This window comes from Sinocyclocheilus rhinocerous, unplaced genomic scaffold, assembly GCF_001515625.1.
Source record: "Sinocyclocheilus rhinocerous isolate Xijiao unplaced genomic scaffold, SAMN03320098_v1.1 scaffold892, whole genome shotgun sequence".
Taxonomy (NCBI): Eukaryota; Metazoa; Chordata; class Actinopteri; order Cypriniformes; family Cyprinidae; genus Sinocyclocheilus; species Sinocyclocheilus rhinocerous.
The window spans coordinates 979,811-1,003,715 of record NW_015642825.1 but is presented as its reverse complement, the minus strand read 5'-3'; the positions used below and the strand labels follow the sequence as shown (position 1 = coordinate 1,003,715).

At 40.2% G+C, this 23,905-nt stretch overlaps 1 protein-coding gene across 1 annotated transcript in view; it reads left to right on the top strand.

The window, feature by feature from the left end:
* The window catches only part of LOC107756681 (slit homolog 3 protein-like), a 175,540-nt gene that overhangs the window by 88,032 nt on the left and 63,603 nt on the right, over positions 1–23,905 (top strand). The window contains exons 5-8 of the mRNA XM_016573881.1: positions 4,355–4,426; positions 20,208–20,279; positions 22,380–22,543; positions 23,014–23,158. Coding sequence (XP_016429367.1) covers positions 4,355–4,426; positions 20,208–20,279; positions 22,380–22,543; positions 23,014–23,158 — 453 coding nt within the window. The remainder of the gene's footprint in view (positions 1–4,354; positions 4,427–20,207; positions 20,280–22,379; positions 22,544–23,013; positions 23,159–23,905) is intronic.

Genomic DNA, 23,905 nt, shown 5'->3' with positions numbered 1-23,905 from the left:
TACAGAGGCTTTATTAGGGGGAAAAAATTGCCATGTTTGATTTTATAAGAGATTAACATCACAAAGTACTGTGAAACACAAATTTTCTTGACCTCCTCAGGGAAAACCAGTCCTGGCCGACAGTGGATCTCATGTGTGAGAGTGTACACTTACATTTGAGCAAATACTTTCATGCAGAAATCACAAGTTTTCACTTTTTCAGTTTTTTTTCACATTTAGTTATTTATTTACTTGTTTGTTTGTTTTTTTGCATACACTCCTGTTCAAATGTTTGGGGTTAGTAAGATTTTTTTAGTTGAAGAAATTCACTTTTATTCAGCAAGGATGTATTCAGTTGATCAAAAGTAAAAGTAAAGACATTTATAATGTCACTAAATATTTGTATTTCAAACGAATGCTGTTCTTGTGAACTTTCTATTCTTCAGAGAAAAAAAAAAATGTATCATGGTTTCTACCAAAGCATTAAGCAGCACAACTGTTTTCAACATTGATAAGAATAAGAAATAGGAAATGTTTCCTTCAAATTAGCATATTAGAATGATTTCTGAAGGACCGTGAAGACTGGCTGGTGAAAATTCAGCTCTGCCGTCACATGCGTAAATTATGAAGTATTTTAAAATGGAAAGATTTAAAATTTCATATTGCTGTTTTTAATGTATTTATGAACAAACGTGTAGCCTTAGTGAGCAGAGACTTCTTTTAAAAATATATTATAAACTTACCGACCCAAAACATTTGATTGGTAGTATTTAATTATATATATATTGGGATTATAAAATATTTTAGAGTATTGATTTGTAGTAAATTGTTGTTGTTGTTGTTTTTGCTGTTAAGCTAATCAGAAACTAATTGAATAACTTAGTGAACTATTTAAAAGTCTTATTTAATGACTTATTTAATCATTTCTGCATAAAATGCAGAGTAATCTATGTCTGCATAAAAGGTGTCTCTTGTGTATTTGAGGATGGCACAGTTGGCTTTACTCTTGCTCTGGGTGCTGTTAGGTAAGATTGCATCTTTATATGCTGTAAGGTATATGTTTGCTGAGATTAATGAATGGCTGAATAGGATGGCTTGTTCAGAAGGCTCTTCTATGGAGATGGGTGAGTCTGTGCATGCTTTATGCTAATTACTAACTGCATGAACATGCTCCCTCATTTAAAATGATCCATATTCATCAACATTACAGTAGAATGAGGGTAAGAAGAAAACTCTGCATATGCACCTGAGAAGCTTTTTGTGTGCGAGTCATTGCTGAATGAGAGCCAGTCTCAGCCATCCTGCATTATCTGAGTTACTGTAAAGTGATGTTTAAGTTTCCGCTGCTTCCTTAGACAATCACTCTTTTCCTTTGTGGTTTAAACGGAGCGAGAAAACAACAAAACTGAAGCAAATAACCTTCCTGTAAAACCGTAGCATTGCATTTTTCATTGGAGAGATAAGAGTGACATTCGTAAAGCGTGATAAGAAAGAGAATTGACTGACATTCCCTCAATTTTTTTTTTTTTTCTGTGTTTGTAAGGTAGCGGTGTATTGATATTCTGCTCTAGAAACTTACTTACGCTGTTTGGAAAATGAATGGACAGACTCTGCTTAAGATTTATTCTAAACCACTAACCCCTAAGTAGAAAACATCTGCAATTAATTCAGCCAAAACCACTTTCAAAAGATGTACTATGAAACTTCTTAAGCAATTGTTAAAGATTAAAGTCTGAAAATCTCCCATTGATGTATATTGACAAAATATTGAGATTTCGAAATGTGACAGATGTATGTATTGAACTATTAGTGGTCTTCTCTTCCGTGCATATGTTTAACCGTTTATCATTGATTCTTGTGTGCATTCGACTGAAAACATGATGTTTGCTGAGTGGCATAACAACAGCATTAATGAAGTATGTAGCGTTTCGCTTTGTCTGACCTTTGTGTGTGAGAGAGTCTGTGCGTGTGTGTAAGGATAGATCCTCCTTGCAGCTCGGCTCTTGTATCCTTGCGTGTTGCTGAGCGTTTATCTGTAATATGTTTTGACGTTGCCAGGTTGTCTGGACATGGGAGTCGTAATGGAATCAAAGGGAGATTTATGGCATGCATCCTGACAGTCAGAGAGAGCAGGGCCAAAGCCAAATTAAATTAATGAAATTTGCAAGCAGATTGCTAGAGGAGGGGGACCGATGCAGCTCTGTCCTTTAACAAACACTGTTTGGTTTATGTCTGCTTTGAATCTGTATGTTTAACTTAAAGCATTTGTTCCAGCGTCTGTTAAGACGCCCAATTTGCACTAATGATAGCAGTGTATACAAGGATTGAGCTCAGTTTATTTTTGCTGTAAAATTCAGTTTATTTCTCCAAAACAAAATTAGTTTACATTATATTATATTTGCCAAAGATTCTTTTTAGAAAAAGTTTGTCTGTTTTTGAAAAATAGGTTCAAATAAGGTTATATTATCCAAAAACAAGACTTATGTAAGACTTATGTAATTTTGCTTTGTTCATATGTGTATAATATATATAAAACAAAATAAAAACTAAGAAAATGATTTTTACAGTTTATGCAGAAAATAGCATCAGCACAGTTATCTAAATTGACTAATCAACCTGTGTTTTAAAGATTCTTTGGAGAGCTTGTATTCATTCTGAAGTCACATGGATTGTTTCATTATCCATGTGTAATTAATACAGCGTAAAAGATGAAATACGTACATTGCTACATTCTCCTGCCGGTATAATTCTCATATCTCATAAACTTCTATTGTCTCTTTAATTCTGTCTGTAATTCTTCGTTAGAAATCATCTCATTCAACCCAAAGCCTGCGAGACCATTTTTGTTTGGCTTTTTTCTTCTGACATGGAGTTTCTCTCTGTCGCTCCTCGGTGAGAGCACCGCTGAGACTGATTGTGTTTCATAAGTGCCGTTATTTGGCTGGGACAATTTGCCTGTTTGTAGAAATAATGAAAAAGGTTCCACTGAGTAAACAAAGCAATAAAACATTTATTAGCAGTGGAAGTGCTGTAAAGTACTACGCTGCGCTCGCGGCTCGCCAAGGATGCACGAGGCCGGTGCTTCGCCATTCATGAAGAATTAAAAAGCCAAAGCAAAGAGAAGTTGCCTCTGTGTTCCTCGCCATCTCTGCACTTTATCTGTTTCGCATTTAGATCATCAAAGGCGACGGGGAGGTAGTGCTGATATACATTCGCTCATGCCCATCGTGATGGTGGTATAAACAGCTTTCCTATTTTCCCACTCTGTGGCATACGAACATGGGATGTTATGAGTTTTTACTCGGCAAATGTTTGCCCTCCTCTGTGCATGCGCTGCATAGTTCGACTTGAAGGATACACAAAGGAACATGATGTTCACATCAAGCCAAGAGTGCTGTAAAAAAGAAAAAAAAAAGAAATTGTGGAACATGTCAAAAACCATCAAGAACAGTTCGATGAAATACCATAGCCCCTTATTGCAAAGCATAACATAGTTATTAAGATTTTTGCCATAATAAAACTTGATTGGTTGGAAAGGGAAAAAAACACACATATCCAGTTCTGGTGGGGGGCTGAAGGAGGGGAGAGCCCAATAACTACAGTTTTTAATGCTCCTAAGAGGAAATTGCTGGCAGTCATGTACTTGATACATCATTATGTCCCACGCACGAGCTCTGACAGAATTCCTCGCCGCGTTTGGATCCGCGCCTGATTGTTTATCAGTGAAATTGGTTGTAGCAAGGTCAGGTGGGTTAACCCACATGGTGGTCTGTTCGTGTTATGTGTAGCAGGCATGACTCCAAAGCAGACGCTTTGATTAGCTGGGCAGATATTCCATATCTCATTTGTTTCCTTCTTGGCCAGTAATTGCATTCTGGTTTTCAAATTATATTTTGCCAGCGTGAGTCTACAAACAAACAAGCTTAATAAAGTTAAGCACAACCATTGTGACATGTCAAAAATAATTTGGTTCATAAGCGAGCATTAAAAATGCCAGGCATTCATTTTGATGTAGAGCGGCTTTTGTCTATTTTCTTTCTCGGGTTACTCAAAGTGCATATGATTGCTTCATTTTCTGCAGGATTGTGGGACGTACCGCTATGAGACCTTTCATCACAAAGTACTGCTTTAGAAATGTTTTTCATTAGACGCACACACAGACGGAGTGATAAAAGGCCAGACGAATTAAGGAGGATGTGACATTTATGGTCAGTAGAACAATTTTGGTCTTCAAAGCTGAGGCGCGTCGTTCCAGTGGGGCGGCAGCAAACCGTCCATCTTCCTCAAAACGCTTTCGACCGAAATGTGAAGTGGCTTCAAACAAATCCTAATATCTCTCTCTTTCTCTTTCTCTTTCTCATCTCTCTCTCTCCAGGGACCTGAGCGAGAATCAGATTCAGGCTATTCCTCGCAAGGCTTTCCGAGGGATCACCGCCGTCAAGAACCTGTAAGTGTTCCTCCCTCATCTCCACTGGCATTCGTTAGGCACCGTGACATTCGTTTGCATGATTTTACGAGGCCAAACAAGCCTTCGGTAAACTGTACTTTCCCCCGAAGTAGCGAGGCATGGTGTGTTACTCAGTCAAACCGCAAACAAGGCCGTCGTCCACTGCATTTACCAAGTCAAAGACAGATAACTGAAATGAAAGATCATCATTTCTCTGGCTGGAAGAGGAAAATGCTCAAAAGCCATGTGCTAGGTGGCCTACATGTACGCCCCTCGAATCATTTGTCATAACAGTTAATAAGCTTAGCGCTGATGAAAATTAAATTAATCGGTATGGTTCAATAAGATGGATATCTTCAGGATATTGCAAGTGAGCAATGTTCCACAGCCATATGCAATTACAGTAATGGCTTCTGATAGGGATGCACCGAAATGAAAATTCTTGGCCGAAGCCGAACCGAACAACATTAAACACTGGGCCGAAGACCGAATACCTAACAAGGTTTTTCAAGTTTTTTCCCCATGTATTTTGCCAAATTTGTTTTCACCATTGCATAAATTAAAAAGCCAAAATGTGCTTTTTACTGTTTTTGTCTTGCTTTTCAAAGAAAACAAATCAATTACAAAACAACAATTTAAAAATATTTAACACTGAACATTTTTAACATTCAATGCTTCCACACTGCTGACGTGTGTGCTGCATAATAAAGAGTGCGCGCCTCTCACTCTGCGCTGGTTGCTATTTGATCGCGTCATATCATTGTTCGGTACAATTTATTTGGTCTTTTCGCTTATTCGGCCGAATAATTTTGGTTGCCGAACATTCGTTGCATCCCTAACTTCTGATAAATCTCTGTAACAGTTTCAGAAGCCGATCTCGCTACTGTGGACTATGGTAGAAGGGCTTGTTAATAGTGATTTTAATGAATAAATTTGTTTTAAAGCATAAACAAGGCCCTACTAATCTAAAGAATCACCCAATTTCCTGGTTTCCTTTAAGAACAGAACAAGCACAGGGAGCTGGTAGCTCTAACATGCCTGCAACAATAAACATCGCCTTCAAAGAGGGCTGGATGATTTCAGCAATTAAATCTGCCCTCTAATGAATGAAGGACGCAAAGTTGAGGTCATCATTAATGGAGCACTTTGTTTGTAGACAGAGATCGGTTGTGGTATGCGGCCGTAGCATTCGTGTGCGTTCCCAGGCTCGAGCGTGTGTGAAGTTCTGGGCAGTTTCATCGCAGTATCTGATACAGGCTTTGTTACAAAGACCGTTTTCAGATAAAGTCTTTCCCACCGTGGGCTGAGAACCGCGGGTCACGTCATGCTAGATATCTCTGAGAGGTATAGAAATATAGTTGGCTTTTGTTTGAAGACATAGTCATGCTTTTCAGTCGTAGAAAAAGAAGAAGAAAGAGAATAGTGTGAAGAGGTTGGAGACATTGAGAAGCCCAACTATATATAGTCCATAGTGAGCAACAAGTGAGTAGTCATTTAACAGACATTTTTATCCAAAGCAGCTTAAAGAAGATTTACAACAGGATTTAACAGCACAATGGAGATTGAAACCTCAACCGTTACTTACAAGCCTACTGTATGTATATGTATGTGTGTGTATATATATATATATTCAACCGCTTTGCCACATCTCATCAGTATCATTTTCAGTGTGTTCAGGGTGGTCTTTTTAGTTCACTGTATTTCAGAGTGACACTCGGATGTTGACTACCACCCGCCCTGCTCAGATTGAGTTAACTGAGTGTCAATACTAAATCTGACCTCATTGACCCCTGTCAAATGAGCCCCAGGCTGCAGGAGTGCCGTCAATCATCTACGCAGGTCAATGGATTTCTACAAACTTGTAACAGATATGTACAAACAGTGACTTGATGGTAATACTTTGCTTGTAAGATTCACACTGTAATATTTATGTAGTATCATGTTATTTTTTTATTTAATAGTTGCATTTTTCCAAAAACTAAACTTTATTTTTCTTTATTTACTTTATTTAACTTTTTTTTTATTTATAATTGTATTTCATTTGTAATTTACTTCAAAATAAATCAGAATGCATCAGAAATCAGTACTCATTAATTGCAGAATTAAAAATAAATTAATAAATAAATAAAAATTATTTAGACTGTTTTTGTCTACTTGGAATGCAAAATATAGTAACCTCTATTAGAGATTTTTGCAATCTATATAGGATATTTAACATAGACTGTATAAAAACATGAACGTAGTGTCCGTGACGTCACCGTAGGTTTCTGAAGAGCATTTTTGAAGCCCAAAGTGGGCGGAACTGGCCGTCACCATCTTGGCAGCGCATCACCGTGCGTCACTCCTGGATAATCGAAAATGGGCAAAGAAGCGGGATGTGGGTGGAGCTGGTTGCTGAAACCACGCCCACCTAGCGCAACGGTGGTGACAGCAACGGCATTCCACCTGTCACTCAAGTGGCCACGCCCCTAATTATGTCGAACTTTAAGGCTTAATATAATTCAAACGGATGAGTATAAAAAAAAAATTCACTCCCTCACAGTTGTCATGAAGGGCAAAATTAGCTATATAGACCAAAACCACTGTAAACATACCAGGCTGTAAACATATTTTTTTTCTGCAGTAAAGTTTTAACATGGGGGGTTTATGGGATTGACTCCCTTTTGGAGCCAGTCACTAGCAGCCAGTCGATGAGTTGCAGTTTAAGTCACTTCCATGTTGGTTTCAAGAGAGAGACCGGAAGGTTGCCGCTTGATATTTAATTGTTAATGCTCATTTCCCGATTTAGTTTTTTTATTATTTTTTGAAAATTTTGAAATAAAAAAAATTTTACATTTTGGTGCATGATACATTTTGAGTATTGTGCATATATTTCATAAAAAAAAAATAGCACAAAATAAATTTAACACATTACTTTTAATGAAAAGCAGCAATGTTATTAGTTGTATTTTATAGACAATATTGTAATGCATTACTATAAAATGTAACATTCTCAGCAGTTGTGAGCTTTCACTTCCCTTACACGCATACAGCATTTTTGTGCTACATGTTTTCCCTTGACGTTTTTACAGTGATGTCTGTGATGTTAGACAGTGTTTGAGTGCTCTTCACATCACTGTCATGTGCACCGTCACACTCTGATGGATGAATGATAGGTACAGGTAGGCAACACTCATTTCTTCAAGTAGGGCTTTTTAGAGAAAAAAGGGCTAACGAGGATTGAGGGAGAAGGATGGATTTGTACGTCAGCAGCGCTGTCTGTTTCTCTCCCACTGACCTGCCTCTGCAACGCGTGGCAAGGTGACTCTTGATTTAATTGCTGAAATCATCCAGCCCTCGGTTTTTTTAACGGTAAGGAGTAGAAAAAAATGGACAGGCAGCGTTCCAGGAATGAATTGATTTTCTCATATACTTTTCTACCTTAATGTCCTCTGTTTAAAAATGGCTATGCACGCTTTGAGGGCTGGTTGAATCTCTGTCTCTTATATTGTCCTCGCATCTCCACAGTTTTACAGTCTACAGCATGATGGAGTCAGCATCCACCTTCAGCCAGCATCCTCCACCTTTTATAGAGGGGCCATCTGGATAAAATGGTCAAGATGGTTCCTCCGGCTAATGAGAGTCTATGTTGCACCCTAATAAACCAGACACAATATCTCCCTCTGCATTTATGGCTTTAGCCGTGCCCTCCTACTGTTCACCAGACATGCTACGCCGGCCATGTTAACCTCGAGAAGCATCGAGTGTGGGTGATGTTCTAGAGTCCCTCATCACATGCATTGCGAATCCTTTGGAGAAAACATGCCTGATGAGCTCTATATCAACATGACATGCTTGTGTCTGCGGGGTATGGATCCCATTAGAACAGGTGCTGTATGAGCAGTGGATTCATGGGAAATGAGCTTACATGCATTCGTTCTGTTGACATTTGTTATTTACAGCGGATGGAGAGGCCAATGGTGTCGGCACATGTAGGGTACACAATACTACATCACCTGAAGCCGAGGTATAATTGAGAGAGCAGTGTGTCCTGTATGGTTACCCGGCTTCAGATACGTGGACACTTTGATTTTTGTCCCCCTGTGGGAGACTCTCATCTGGGTGCTAATAAAAGCCTTTCTACTTCATGCTCCTGTACCCAGAATGTCACTCTGTGACTGCGCGAGGGTTTGAATTATGGCCGAGAAGACCAGGTGCAGTCGCTGTATGCTTTACAAGCTTCTGCGCCCAGCAGACGGGACTCTGCAGACGGCAGATCTCACACACTTTCTCAGGACACCCATCCACACTGAGACTACCCTTCTGTTCGATTAGGACAATAGACTAGACAATATGAGACCAGACGAAATGAGACAATATGAGACCAAATGAGACAATGTGAGACCAGTCGAAATGAGACAATATGAGATCAGACAAAATGAGATAAAGGACAGATGAATTGAAAAAATATGAGACCAGACGAAAAAGAAACAATATGAGATAAGACAAAATGAGATAATGAGGCCAGATGAATTTTGATAATATGAGACAATGTGAAACCAGACTAAATGAAATATGAGGCCAGGTCAATTGAAACAATATGAGACAAGAAGAAACGAAACAATATAAGACCAGAAAAAAATGAAACAATATGACTCAAGACACAATTAGATCATATGAGAGCAGATGTAATGAGACAATATGAGACAAGATTAATTGAGACAATAAGACAAGACTGGAAAAGAACAGACAAGATGCGCCTAGAAGAGAGGAAGAAAAACGACAAGATCAGATGAAAATACATAAGAGAAGAGACGTGACGATAAGACAAGATAAAAAGAGAGAATGTAATGAAGACGAAATGAGACTGAAAGAAGAGAACAGGAGATATGAAAAAAGTGAGACAAGGAGAGTAGATGAGAAGAGACTAAAAAAGATGAGATTGGGTGAGATGAATTGAGAAGAGAAAAAATAGATTAAATAAGATGAGGTGAGCTGAAGTAAAAAAAAATGAAGAGAGGAAGAGAAAAGAAGAGACTAAATTATATGAGATGTGGAGGAAGAGATAAGAGATAAAACTAGAAGACATGACTCGAGACGAGATAGAGTGATAAAATGAGCAGAGGTGAGAAGAGAAGAGTCAAAAATGAGATGGAGACAATACTAGAGGAGAAGATACAAAGTGAGATGAAAGAAGAGATGACAAAGACTACCAGAGACAAAATGAGATGAGCAGAAGTGAGACAAGACAGGAAGAGAAGAACTGAGATGAGACACAAAGTGATAAGCGACTGTAAGAAAGAGAAGTGACGAAAAGAGACAAGACTGAATGAGATGAGAAGAATCAAAGTGTAACAAAACCAGAATATGAGATTCATATTTTGTAGCTCTGATCAAGCATCATCCTGGCTGTACTGATGGCTAGTTCTGAGTTATTTGCTGTGTTAGCTATCGAGCGTGAATGAAATACGGCCATGCGGCTGCTGGTTAGCATCACCGACTCTGACAGATTAATAGTCTAGTGAAGGGAAGGAAGACCCATATCTGTTTCTTTCTCTCGTTCACTCCAGATGGGACACTGGCAGGACAGGAGCTCTAAAGTGCCAATATGACTCATGACTGAGATGATTAAAGGCCAATGTAATTAGAGCAGGAAAATTAAAACTGGGACTTTCATTACCCACCACTACCATGTCCCACCTCTCCAAACAATCACCAAACACGCAGATATTCCCACACGCCACACGCTCACATATGTACATTCAAGACAGCTATTCGCCCTTGACTATGCTCAGTATTATGATTGTTAAAAGTCTCTTGCACATGATCACACTGACGTCCTCTAGAGATCAACTCCACATGTTCAAATACAGACAGTTATGGCTCTGAAATCTGATTGGATGAGCCACGTTCGAATTCTAAATATAATTTGCCAAGTTTCCACAATAACACCTGCATGTTTGGCAAATTAACTACATTACTTGTTGTGGAATTTTCTTTACTGAGATTATTATTAACAAATTAACTGAGGAAATAGATTTTGGAGCAGGTTTTGTTGGGAGGGTCCTGTTGTGGAAAATCTATAAGGTTTCAATCACCTTTGAGTATAGAAAAATGCGTTCCTGTAGCTCAAGCAGTATAGCAAGGCGCTAGCAACACCAAGGTAATGGGTTCAGTTTCCAAGGAATGCATAAACTGATTGAATGCAATGTTAGTTGCTTTGGATAAATGCATCTGCCAAATGCTTAAATGTAAAAATGATAGGTCAAGGCGCTTCTTGTGATATGAATGCTAAAAAGCCATTCTTTTAAAGCATTTATATCAAAATATGTGAAATAAAAAGACTGCATACAATGAATTAATGACAAAAAAGTATTTTGCTGAGTTGAAAGCAAGCAGACCAGTCTATCCTGATGCATGAACAAATGTGTATTATGGTATTATGAACAAGTTATTTTTAGTGTAGCCTAGTTCTTGAACAAATGAGCCGATACTTTTAATGAATTGTTCATAAGGACTAGTAACTCGTTTGAATCAGTTTGAGAAATCCTTTACTGAATTGAATTGATTAAAGTGGTTAATGAATCAACATCTGACTCTCTTAATGAACTGAAATTTTCAGTGATGTCCATATATCAAAATGAAGCAACAGACTTATTGTCTGTATTTACAATCTGTAAATAAAGACACATATTTGCTACAGTTTTTGTAACAAATGAATTTGTACATATCATTTACAGTATATAATTGGTGATTGCCATTTTAAAAAATAAGCTGTTGTTGCCATTTTATAAAAGTGATTTCACTACAATTTAGTGTCAAAGCGCTGGCTTATGTTATTGTTTTATTCTTAACAGAAGCCAGTCTTAATACATTTTGGATGGAAAAAGAGACATAAAAGACAAACATTTTACTTTTGCTCATAAAGGTTATTTAATTTTCAGAGTGATGGTTAATGCATCTGCGGTGGGTGGCTGCCATACAGTCTGTCCCATCAGCAATTATGGAGACAGATGCATGTCTTTTAGAAAGGAGGGATGGAGTGAAAGAAATGCCAGAGATGTTCCGTTCTTCTTTATTATCCGTCTCTAAAGACGCGAAGGCACCGTGTCTGTCACGGGTCAGATGTCACCGCAGCTCTGTTTGCCGAACAAATGACTTAAGGAAAGCGTTTAGATTCCTCCTTCTTTATTCAAGCCTCTTTCAAATCCATCCCCTTTAAGAACTCAAAGAGGGAGGGGTAAATAGAGAGAAGGAGGGGCGGATGGCAAAGTCTGCAAATTAAAGTAAAAGGAAAAATAATCAAAAAAGAAGCAGTGCCCCTCGCGTCTGCTCGTCCAGCATCGTGACCCCAGCTGATTTACGAACCCCTTCCTTTAATGAAATTGTTTCTGTGACAAAGCCGGTAAAAGCTTGTAATAGATTGGCTGCTCTAATGTAATGAAATTACTCCCTTTCTGACTTCAAACAAAAAAACAAAAAAAAAAGAAGAAGAAGAGGAGGTGGATGAGTGGGCTGGGGGGAGAAAATGCAATTAATATTTACAGGGAACTGACAGACGGGGTGGGCTGTGCACTATAGCCAGCCTCCTGTTCTCCCTCTCTCCCTCTTACCTCTCTTTGCCCCCACACTCAGCAGTGTGGCTAGAGAGAGAGAGAGGATGTTCTCTCCTCTCTCTTCACCTCTGCTGTCCCTTCCTCTAACTCTGTCTGTGTGTTTCTTGATTGCTCTCAAAGGACAAACTGTGTTGCGTTATGGACCTGTGGCGCATAATCCGGTGTCACCCTGTCCGATCTGACACCGTGGCGCTTAGCATGCGATCGTCCGTGCAACAGCTAAAGTTGTTCGTTTGTCATCCAGTGCTGCATTGTTGCCGCTTGAAAAAGTGTCCTGACTTTTCCAGGTGCACCTTACCATTATAAGCACTGCGTTTTCTGTCTAGAATGTCTGTAGAATCGCGCTTCCTACTTTAAAGCAGCTGTTAGACTCAGATGCTCAGATCTCTGTTCTGTTGCCTGCTGGGAAGTCTTCTTTTTTGGTTTAGTCGCACATTTAGTCAGAGTTCATAGTAAATGCTTTGATAGCAGAGAAGAGATTTGATGTGTTTGTGAGTGAGTTTATGTTTGTTTTTCCTTGGGTGTCCCCTGGATTGTCCCGGAGAGGATGAGAGGCTGGAAGCGGGATATACGGGGAGGAGGGGGGGTCCCCACAGCGCAATCAAGCCAATTGGCAGGGCGCTAAGTGCCAAACTCATCCTCCAAATGAGCGCCGCTCACTGGGGACCTGGAGCCAAGCCACCCCTCTTTTAATTCCTGGCTCCATAGGACACAGCAGCACGGCGTTACATCATTATTAGGCAGGTTCTCCAGCAGTGTTAGCTAGAGGTGAAGGTAGAATCAAAGAAGGAAAAAATAGGAACATATTTCATTTCGTGTCCTCCGTCCTCTCCTCGTGACCAGAGCATAAAATGACCTTATAAAACAGGAGCTTGGGAGCAAGAAAGTGTGAGTAAGTCAGGAATCAATTTTCATTAATAATACAGAACCTCCCTAGATTCTACCATAGACCTTTGGGACCCCGGCGAGCCAAGGAGAGCAGCGGTACATGAATACACATCACTTTCCTGCTGATTGAGCCATCTCTCCACCCCTCTGGAGAGGCTGCAACACACAGGTCTGCAAATGACACTGTATCATGGCTAAATAACCCCATGCGCAGTAATCAAGCTCAACCTCACATCTTAAATCCATGTTCTCCAGTAGCAGATTCAACATACGGCTGAGCATTATGGCTGTGCTATAGAGCTAGCTTGTGAGAATATGACACCTCTAGGTAATTGATGGCAAAATGAAGGTTTAGGTGTAGCAATTTCGTCAAAAAAGTCTCAGTGTGAGGATAATGATTTCCAACATGAGTTATATTAGAGCCCAGACTAACCTTTGTCTTAAGACTGATCTTTCTGAATGGCAGCACAGCAGATGGAGATCCATCACTTGTATCGCCAAAGAGTATGATGTCTCTGTGTGTTGTCATAATGGTGAAAGGGATTTTACTGGTAAAGCATCTTATTTATTCAGAAACGTAGTGGAGTTTTAAGGGTTCATTTATGCTTTTAGAAATGTCCAGGGGTTGTAGACGTCATTTACACATTCAACCACATTAGTTTTCATGTCTAAAACAGTGTTGGATTGTAGGAATTCAGGGCAAGCGTGTGTATTTTTCCAATGTAGATCAGTATAATTTGACATCTGGAGTTATAAATGAAAGAACGAATGATAAACATTTTAAAAATGTGATGTTAAAGTGTGTTTTTGCAATTCAGAGCGCACTTGAGGTGTAATTTAAGGGTCGTATTATATGCATTGTTTGAGTGCGGTGTGTTAAGCATAACTCCAGAGGACAAAATAATCTTTTAATTTCAGTGATCATTAAAGGCCTGTTAAAATAGATGGTGCACTGCGACATAATTGAGAGATATGACCATCCTTTCCCATCATGCACTGCTGGGTTTTGTGATCACTGTAAAATTTTGGTGATCACCATAAACAGCGACTAACAAAATACCAAAGCGAGGAGCTATTTCAACACTTCCATCGGGTTTAGAGATGGTAATCAGAGTGGAGATTAGACAGAGGGGTTCGTGGCTAACCCTCCTCCACAACTAAATGACTGCTAGTGATTTAACGCCTGCCAAACTACACAGAATTAATGATCGGCCCTTTCTGCTGATGAATTGTAATTTATATTTAACATAACTGCGCTAATGACTGAACTAATGACTTCAAAGCTATCTCGGACATTTTCTCACATAGGACGTGACTTGCATCCCAATGAGCTGAAGGAAGTGCGGTAAGCAACACATGATGTGTTCTCCATCTGCAGAGCACCTAAACCTGCCTATAAGGAGCACCCCTTTGATTATTTTTCATTGAATACTTGGGTACTGCTTGCGCTTGCTCTCATTTTTTATTCTGATCACTTTTTTTTTTTTAAATACACACCTAATCAGGCAATTTTATCTTTCCATTCTCACTTTAAATGTTGATGGACAATGTGGAACTGTGCATTATAAGGTATCCACCTTATCTTTATTATATTCATGAAATTCAAGTTGGTGTTTTTTTAATAACTACGAACGTGGGTAGCGCTTCTCATTTCTAATTTCCAAAGACAAATCAAATCAAATTTGAAATATAATATAAATGAGATTCCATGTGGTGTAAGAATAACTGAATATTTTTCATGGGTATATGCCTCAAACTCAATTTTCATACATACACCATTGTCAAATATACAGAATTTTTTTTCTTTGGTTAAGCGGGTTAAAAAAAGTGTAGTTAATAAGATTCCTCAGGTGCAATGAAAAATCGCTGTTTAAAAATAATAAATAAGGTGTATGCTTGAAAGGCATGGTCTGAGCTTAAAAAAAAACTATAACTTTAAACCTTTCTTACAATAAGGAGATCAAAAAACTAAAACAGTACTTCAATATATATATATTCAGCATGAGTTTGGCCAGTTATTCATTAAAAAACTTTCATAAAGCCAAAGAATGCATGAAGTATTCAAGCAGATTTATTTTTCAGCAGGGTTATAGTAAGCATATTTTGTTCTGATATATGTTCTTATTGTGTTAAGAACGCAATGAAGAGACTCATGTAATCTGTTTCAAATTATGCTAAGTGCAATATATACTGTACTTCATGTTTGTTGCTGTCTTTAAACACTTGGCTCTTTTGTGGAAACGCTCACAAATATGTTATAATGGTCCTTTAGGGCTATTTTATAAAAGGTCGATTAAATATGAGAAGGGAATTTATAGTATTGTAAAGAAAGAGCATTTTGGAAATTCCCCATATACCTCACTCAGTTTCGTCTATACACAGCACTCTCGCAAGCGCTGAAGCCTCTGCATATTTTATAACCACTTTTGTACAGGAAATTCTGGCTCTGAATCAAATGTCAAATCATGTGAAATTTTTTGCCCCGCTGTGTCATTTTTTTATGAGCCGAGACATTTCCGTGCCATCTCCTGAAGGTGACTTTCCTTCCCACCATGCATTGATAAGAAGGCCCAAATTTTCATATTACCACCGTCCTCTCCTCCTGCCAAATGCTGTCATTTGTCAATGTGTGCACGATACATTTTTCTTGACAGCTTGGCACATTCCTCGCTGGTCGAACTAAAGTGAGTTTAGCATGATGGCATGGGCAATGTGCCCCAAAGAGACGTCTTTGCGGTTCACCAGGCCTTGTCAATATGCACCACGCCATACTATGGCCTCACCAAAGGCATCTTCTTCTTTTGAATCCACAGATGTACTCGCTTAATGAGGTTTTCACATTTTTATTTAAAGAGACTCACTTGAAGAGCCACGAAATACCAGCCAGGTTAAACCTCCAGAGTATTTGCAGTGTATTTTCAGATTAAACACTGATTGTGTAAGGGAGCATGAGGAGGTGGATTATTAATCCTGGTTACAAAATTCCATGCCGTCAGACTCAAGAAAAATGCTGAATGGAAGAGGCTATCACATTTCTGTGGTTACGGTGGCGTCCAGGGATTGTTTTGGGGGACGTTTGATCAAAACCTAAATATATTACAAAATGAAATATTGTGTATTTCATATGGAAGGTTCGAGAAATATAACTTTCCTCTCCTCAGGTTTATGGTTTGGCAGTTATTCTACCCTTATAATGTCATTTTCTCAAAGCAAGACCTTTTGAATGTTCCTCTTGGCAACGATAACACTGAGATTTGCTCCTTTTCGGCCCCTGCCACCCCTTATCCTAATCATTTCTATACCCTGTGCTCCCATAAAAAACATTAGCTCTTTTTAGATTCAACAATTGTCCTCTAGACTGATAGCTAGGTGCTGGCGGTCCCGCTTTGGGAAATCGAGAGCACAGATTCCCTTGAATCAGATATTCCATGCATCTTTAATTTCTAACACGGGTTGGCCTCCCACTGGACAAATCTTTAGTCAATAGATGAGTCTTTATGTGACAGACAACAGGCAGGCGGAGGGAGAAAGGGCAAGCTGATGGCTAAATGAGAGGATGGATTAGGGGAGTGGAAGGGGAATAGAGCTGTCATTAGCTCACAAACAGCACTTTCAAGCGCAGGAAATTGCTTTGCCACCAGACATGGCCCCATTGCGTTATCTTCGTGTGGTCTACACCAAAGCTCGGGGAGATGGGGAGGGGCGGGCTGGAAATCGTGCGTTTCAGCAGTCGGACCCTTGTGCTCAATTAATCATTCGCTCATGGATGGCCAGAGAGAGGAGGGAGGCCGACGGAAGAGCTTCGATTCAATCTTTCCTCATTTGCGCAATAATGGCCTCATCAATGGCGGTGGAAGCATGTCTGTTTTCGGTGTAGTACCTGTTCTTTTCACCTCTCCTCCCATCCTCTGCACCATCGAGGGATAGAGAGCTCTTTTTCTCTTTTCAGAGGAGGCAAAGGGTAGGTTTTAGCAGCCATAAAGCTTCCCATTTTTTAGTTACAAATGCTAAGCACTAGTGTTTCTTTTTTTTTAATAAGCCTACACTTGGACGCAAACCACATGGATGGGATTATGCACGGCAGATCATGTTATTTCTGTGTTTATCCTCACTGGGTTTATTTGAATTAGCAGAATAACATCTGATTGCGGCTTTGTGCTGTAGCTGAACTTGCGATTCTAAGCAAAACAATGGCAAAGATTTCCATCCTGCTCACATGAATTCCATCACACTGCAACAAGTGGAGTCTGAGCGCTCATAATGAAATTGCTCTCCATCTGGAGGCACTTTATTAATTTGTTTTGACTCGAGGGCCCAACACAGGGATGCCCTGTAAATGGTTGCTCAGATGGACGCTTGTATTGCAAACTCACTATTGTGCTGCAGTAGTGATAATAGTTTCCCATGGAACCATGACAACATCACAGACATGTTGGCTCACTCGAGTTTCCAAGAGAGTAAGTGAAGGTTGTGTATATTCCCTACTCTATACTCTTTCCCTATTCTATATAGCACTCGATTTTACACCATATGAAGGAGACAAAGGATTGAGAAGACAAAAAGTTGAGCCGAACACCATCATCCTTTACATTTATGTATATTAACGCAAGATTTCTTACCAGAGTGATTTAGAATAATAGCCAGTTACCAGGCCAGTTACACACTCACAGGAAGAGTATTGACTTTCCTCAAGCCTGCCATGTCAAATAACACTTGTCTTTGCCTCCTGATTTCTCAGTTGTGCAAGTGAATGGCACTAAGTCAGATGCCGGGAGCACTTCAGTTATTTCCCTTCAGCCCCCTACATCCACCAAAACAACCTCACTCTTATTTCGAAATGTCCTGGCTCTGAGAATGCCGGAGTGAAATATCCAGAGACCCTCTCCAAGTCCCTCTAATGAGGGCCTGAAGAAAGCCTAAGAGCACTCAAGACCCCACTGTCAAGCTTTTTGCGACTGTGGGAAAGCTTTCTTGACATAGCCGAGAAAAGGAAAGGGAAGTAAAAAGAAAACGTGCCCCTCTGAGACGGTCTGAAGACCAAGCGTTATGAGCAATTAACAGCTTCCCGGTTTTATTGACGCCTGCATCAATAGAGCTTTAAATAAAATCATAAAGTTACACAGTCAAGCTGTACAGCGCTGTATTTGTCAGGATCCAGCATTGATTTCATTTCGTTTCAGCTTGGATGCACTTTCTCAGGAGACACTGTGGATGCGGTCCTTCTCACATTTTTGATTTATGGTCAACTACAAGGCGACACAGGCGGAATGACTTAATATTGCCGGCGATGAAGACAAAGGAATTTTAAAGACTCAAGGTGATTTTCAATTATCACAAGTGGCTTTAGCACAAGCCACTCATGCTGCGCTGTTATTTGCTGAGATCCCACGCTGCAGCAGTGGCCGGCCCTCTGCAGTGCGGAGGGCTGGATAAAGGGAAGACAGTCTTGCGGAAGACAGCATCTCTCTGGTGGGATCTTCTTTAAGACCCTTGGTCCAGTGCTCAGTGTTTCTTGCAGCAAAGCTTAAGACGTCCGTAATAACAGGTGCAGTCGATCCGCTGAGACACCAAAGGTCATGGCTCTCGGCATGAACATGTCAGGTTTAAGCCGACTTAACGTAACTGTGACGCCCCCGTCCGGCTCCAGCTTTTTCAAATTATTACTGCATGAATGAAATCTATATGAGATTTATTTTTACTCAGAGCTTCTAATCCTGGAATCCGGATGGCTGAAATATGAATGAGCGAGAGAGCACTACCACAGTAAGCACAAGCTGTTCGCCGCTCTCTGTGGATCCTGTTCTCTCTTTAACAGTCCTTCTTCAGTTCTCAGACTTGTATTCATTTATGTTCTGTTTTTTCTTCACTTACTTCAACTAACTTTGGAGGATGCTCCCAAGGTTTCATAGATAGGAAATAGTCCTTCCTGAGCAAAGTGCATTTTCCCTCGGTGTTGGTTTGGTATTACAGGCTTTTACCAGGGCGTTCCTCCCTCCGGCTTGCCCAGAGCTTCTTCTATTTACATCTCTATAGAGCGGCAGAGAACAGCAATGAAACCTCTGAGCCGCAGCGGCCTTGACAAGAGGATCAATTTCTGGTGCGGATTTGTTCAACTCTTCGCAAGGGTGATTCCTTCACCCTGTGTGTAATTTGTGTGGAATTTTCTGTGTGTCTATGTGTAGAATAACAATAATTTTCCATTCCATTTAGTTAGTTTTCTCCTTTCCATCACTCATAATAAAGTGTTCCACCAAAGATCCAAGCCAAAATCAATATTCAGATATCATTTAAAGTCCCACAAGAATGTTATATTTTAGAGGGATTAGCTTTCCTCTGATTTGTGCAATTTTATAGTACCAAGAAATGGACTCGGGCTGGGAAATTTCCATTGGTCAGAATTGTAAATCTGATCACTCCAATGGTAAATAATGTAAATAGCTTGTTTGTGTTGAGACTGAATTAATCAGCCTTGGATAAAAAGCAAGACCAGCAGCTGGTCTGATCAGTCAGTAGGCTCTGAGATTATGAGACTGTTTGCCTTTGTGTAGCTCAAACAGTAGAACATGGTCATGGGTTCAGTTCCCAGGAATAAATAAATTGGAAACAAAAAAAAGTGTATAACTTGAATGCAATCTAATTCACTTTGGATAAAAGGCATCTTCCAAATCCATAAATGTAAATGTAAATCATGGATGCACTGTACTCAAGAGGGGCTGTTGGAGGATTCATTAGAAGGAACATTCAGACCCCAAACCCAAGCTGTAAACTGAGTTGGCATAGTCTGAGAGATTCTGCAGTTTTTCCTCACCAAGCAGGAACCATTAAAATCCTAAATTGAGAAATTCCAGACCCTTTTCCAAGAGGTGGAGGTACAGGAGGCTGTGTGTTCTACATGTGTGCGATAGGTTAGGGGGTTATGGGGTGGGATGGATTGATTGCAAGATTAGGTCAGCTAAGTAGCACTAATCAGAACTGTGGCTGGTATGACAGGAAGCAGAGAGCGCCGCCATCCATAATTATAAGTGTGCACATCATCGATGATATCATTCAGACCATTATACGCTTATGTGAACACACTACTCCCAGTGACTTTTTCTTATTTAAAAAGTTATCTAACAATTACTTTTTTATTTTTTACTCTAAGGAAACAGGCTTGCACACATGGTTCAGTGAATTCAGCAAAACACTGTTGTGCATGGTCTGGTGTTCATTGCCAAATGTTATCTGGAGTCACTCGCTGTCTGTTTACTAAGTAAATGCCTTTTTCTAATATTTGTTCTCTCTTCTTTTCCTTCTAGCACTCTCAACAACAACAACATCACCCTCATCCCGCTGTCAAGCTTCAACCACATGCCCAAGCTGCGGACACTGTAAGTACTGAGGAGCTTCTTGTCCACTTCATGGTAATGCTATACAATCAGACATTCATATATCTACATTTAGAGACGTTAATGCTAAATCTTCACTCTTTTTGAGAGGATTTGCTGCCTGACTCGAGCCCCCTTCCAGGCTCTGTGGTGACGCCGTGCCAGTTTTCAGAGCTGTGGTCTGTTTGTGCAGCAGACATTGTCTTAGCTGAAGATGTTGAGATGGTTTTCTTACACAGATGCCTGTGTCGCTACTCTGCGTTTGCACTGTCAGACCCAAACCACAATTGATATAAATAATTACACAGTCCCCAAACCTCGCCCGAAGCATTCCAGTCTGTGGCTGACCTGCGATATTAACAGGACTCAGAGATGCTTTTGTTATTATTCGAGTGTGGTCGTTCTTCTCAGAGCTTTGGCTCTAATAGAGGAATAAATAAAGAAATATGTCAGGAGTAAACGCTAGTTTGATTTTTGGGCTTCTGGGAATTTGATTCTCTCTATGAAGCTTAAGGGTTATTGTGCACATGTTCGGAGCTTCCTCCTTCAATAAGTCATTTCTTTTTCCATCTATCTCTCCTCCTCTTTCCATCATGGCCATCGAGTGTTCTCCCTGATGCCGGCGCTCGGAGTCATCCATAGCTCGAGCTCCACAGCCGAGCAGTCTGGCCTCCCTCCCATCAGACAGGCCAGCCCCCTCATGCGGGATTGAATTTGCTGATGCTCGGATGGCCAGGCGCGTTGCTCCCTGGGCAGTATTGAATTATCCACAGCGAGGCTTTGGTTGCTTCCCTGTTCCTTTGGATTGAATTTTCTGTCTCTAATATCCCTGATATATCTATATTGAATTTGTTGCTCATAAAAACAACTTATTAAATCAAATGTTTAGAGATGCTGGTAATCCATTTAGTAGGATGGTGGTTTGGCTCCAGGTTTCTGATGAAATAGTCCAGTTCACCTCACCTTTCCCCCACCTCACCTGCCCTTCTACAGACATACTATCTTTGTGCATTCAATTAGATCAAATGATATCACCCCATGACGCTTGCCATTCAATAATTCAGACAAATGAAAAGCACTCCCACCGCTAGACAAGTAGTCATTTTCTGTGTACCACGGTCGATAAGGGTGTGTGTACACGTGGAGCTGCCCCATTGTGCCCGTCCTCGGCTCATCCCATGCACACCTGAGGCAGCCGAGGCTCCTTCTCCCCATGTCATCCATCTCTGTAATCCCACTCATCTGTAATTAGTCCGCAAAGACAGGGGGCCAGATACTGGATTTGTAATGGGAAAAGCTCTATTAAAATCGTTGCCCCCTGCTGAAATCGCCCATAGGCGGGTTTTTGTCTGCCTAACTGGATTCGGCCTGTTATTTCATTTACAGACAGTGTTGACCGGTATAGCTGCGCCTTTTGATTCGCTGACACCACTTTTTCTTTGAATTGTGTCTCTCGTACCCTTCGTGTAATGGCCCTTGAGAGATTTATGTTAAGATGTGAAAGATGTTATTGGGAATTGTGCCATTTTGTTGAAGACCTTGATGAAATGAGTATGCATGCTCTGGGGATTTGCGAGCGGTTTACTGTGGTCTCGGAGGAGATGTTACTATCATCCGTACAATAGAATGACCCAGTCACACTTGTGTTGCCACTAATTCAGATGTGTTATTCCGAGTCTGCATTACCCAAGCTTTATAGAGATTCTCCCTATGAATATTTACTTGATCTTGGCGGCGATTTCCTTCCTCCTTTGCATTTAAATGCCATATCACAGATGGAATATGACATTGAGTGTGTGGTAAATATTGCTCTTCTGATTCTGTCTTCAGAGAGCTCTGTTTCCCGGCATTTCTCAGGGATCATCCACTCCAGCATTCATGCTAGATGTACAAACCTCCTCTGACCTTTATCCGATACTGTCTCACTATCTGTCCCTCATTACTCTCTCTCAATGCCTTTTCTCAAATTTGTAATTAATTCATTTGCAAATGTTGGCTATTACAAGTAAACACTGAGGGCTTTTTCATGGTGTTGTTTTATAAAGCCACTCCATATCTGTCCCTCATTACTCTCTCTCTCTCTCTCTCTCTCTCTCTCTCCAGTCGCCTGCACTCCAACAACCTGCACTGCGACTGCCACCTGTCCTGGCTCTCCGATTGGCTGCGGCAGAGAAGAGGGCTGGCCCCTTTCACACAGTGCATGGCCCCCGCCCATATGAGAGGTCTCAATGTCCCTGATGTTCAAAAGAGAGAATTTGTCTGCACAGGTATGACAGTGTTCACTTTCTCTGTCAGAATGTCCTTCTGCCTGTTAACTAAAAAAAAGAGAAATTATATTATTGGCCCCCTTTTCCTCCCCCTCTGATTAATCAACTGATGAATATACTCCAACACAAAACACGCTGCAAGAAAAAGCGTTTCTTAATTAAGCTGCAAAGCTAGACAATAAAACAACAGGGAGTCTATTCTCGCTGATTATGTGCTGTATTAAAAGCTATTTTCACCCGTCTTCATTTGTGCTGTTATTGGAACTAATATTAATTTTCACACTTCTGAACAGAAGCTACATGACAGTTATAACTGCTATCAGAAAGAATGTTATTCCATTCATATTTGACTCAAAATGGTTTTAATGTTCCCTGTGTTCTCCATTTGCTTCCTTGTGTCATTAAACCATGTTGTCTATAGTCAGTTTTCCTCCTGATCTGTTATTTTTCCGTCTTTTCCTCCTCCTCAGGTCCTGCTCAGACGGAGCCAAGGTCATGCGCTCCCCAGGCGTCCATCTGCCCCGCCGCCTGCACCTGCAACAGCAACATCATAGACTGCCGTAAAAAAGGCCTGACGGAGATTCCTGCCAACCTGCCTGAGGGAATTGTAGAAATGTATGGATTCCTCTCCTCAAAATCATTCCCTTCTCTATTTGTGTCAAATCTGCCTGTGTGATAATTACTTTCCGCTGATATTGTCTGTGCGGTGATCTGCCTTCTTCCGCTTGTCATGTAACAAAGGCCATTAGCAGTGTGGTGTAGCAGCCTCATTAGCGAGTGCGTTAACTCTCTCTCTCTCTCTCTCTCTCTCTCTCTCCAGTCGCCTGCACTCCAACAACCTGCACTGCGACTGCCACCTGTCCTGGCTCTCCGATTGGCTGCGGCAGAGAAGAGGGCTGGCCCCTTTCACACAGTGCATGGCCCCCGCCCATATGAGAGGTCTCAATGTCCCTGATGTTCAAAAGAGAGAATTTGTCTGCACAGGTATGACAGTGTTCACTTTCTCTGTCAGAATGTCCTTCTGCCTGTTAACTAAAAAAAAGAGAAATTATATTATTGTTATAAACTACATTTAGCATATTTTGCAAGAAAATTAAGCTTGCTTTTAGAACCTTATTTATTTACACTGATGTTAATAACTAAACAGATGTTTATTTATTTACTTATATCTTTATTCATTCATTCATTTTTTTCATTCATTCACTTTATGGTATTGAAAATGATAGGAGGAGTGTTTAAATATATTTGTTATGAGAATAATTTCACAGTGGAAAAATCTTAAAGGTCTGTACATAATTTTTGTTATTAAAAAAAAAAAAATAATAATAATAATGAAGACATTATTAACAGGTTAAGAAAAAT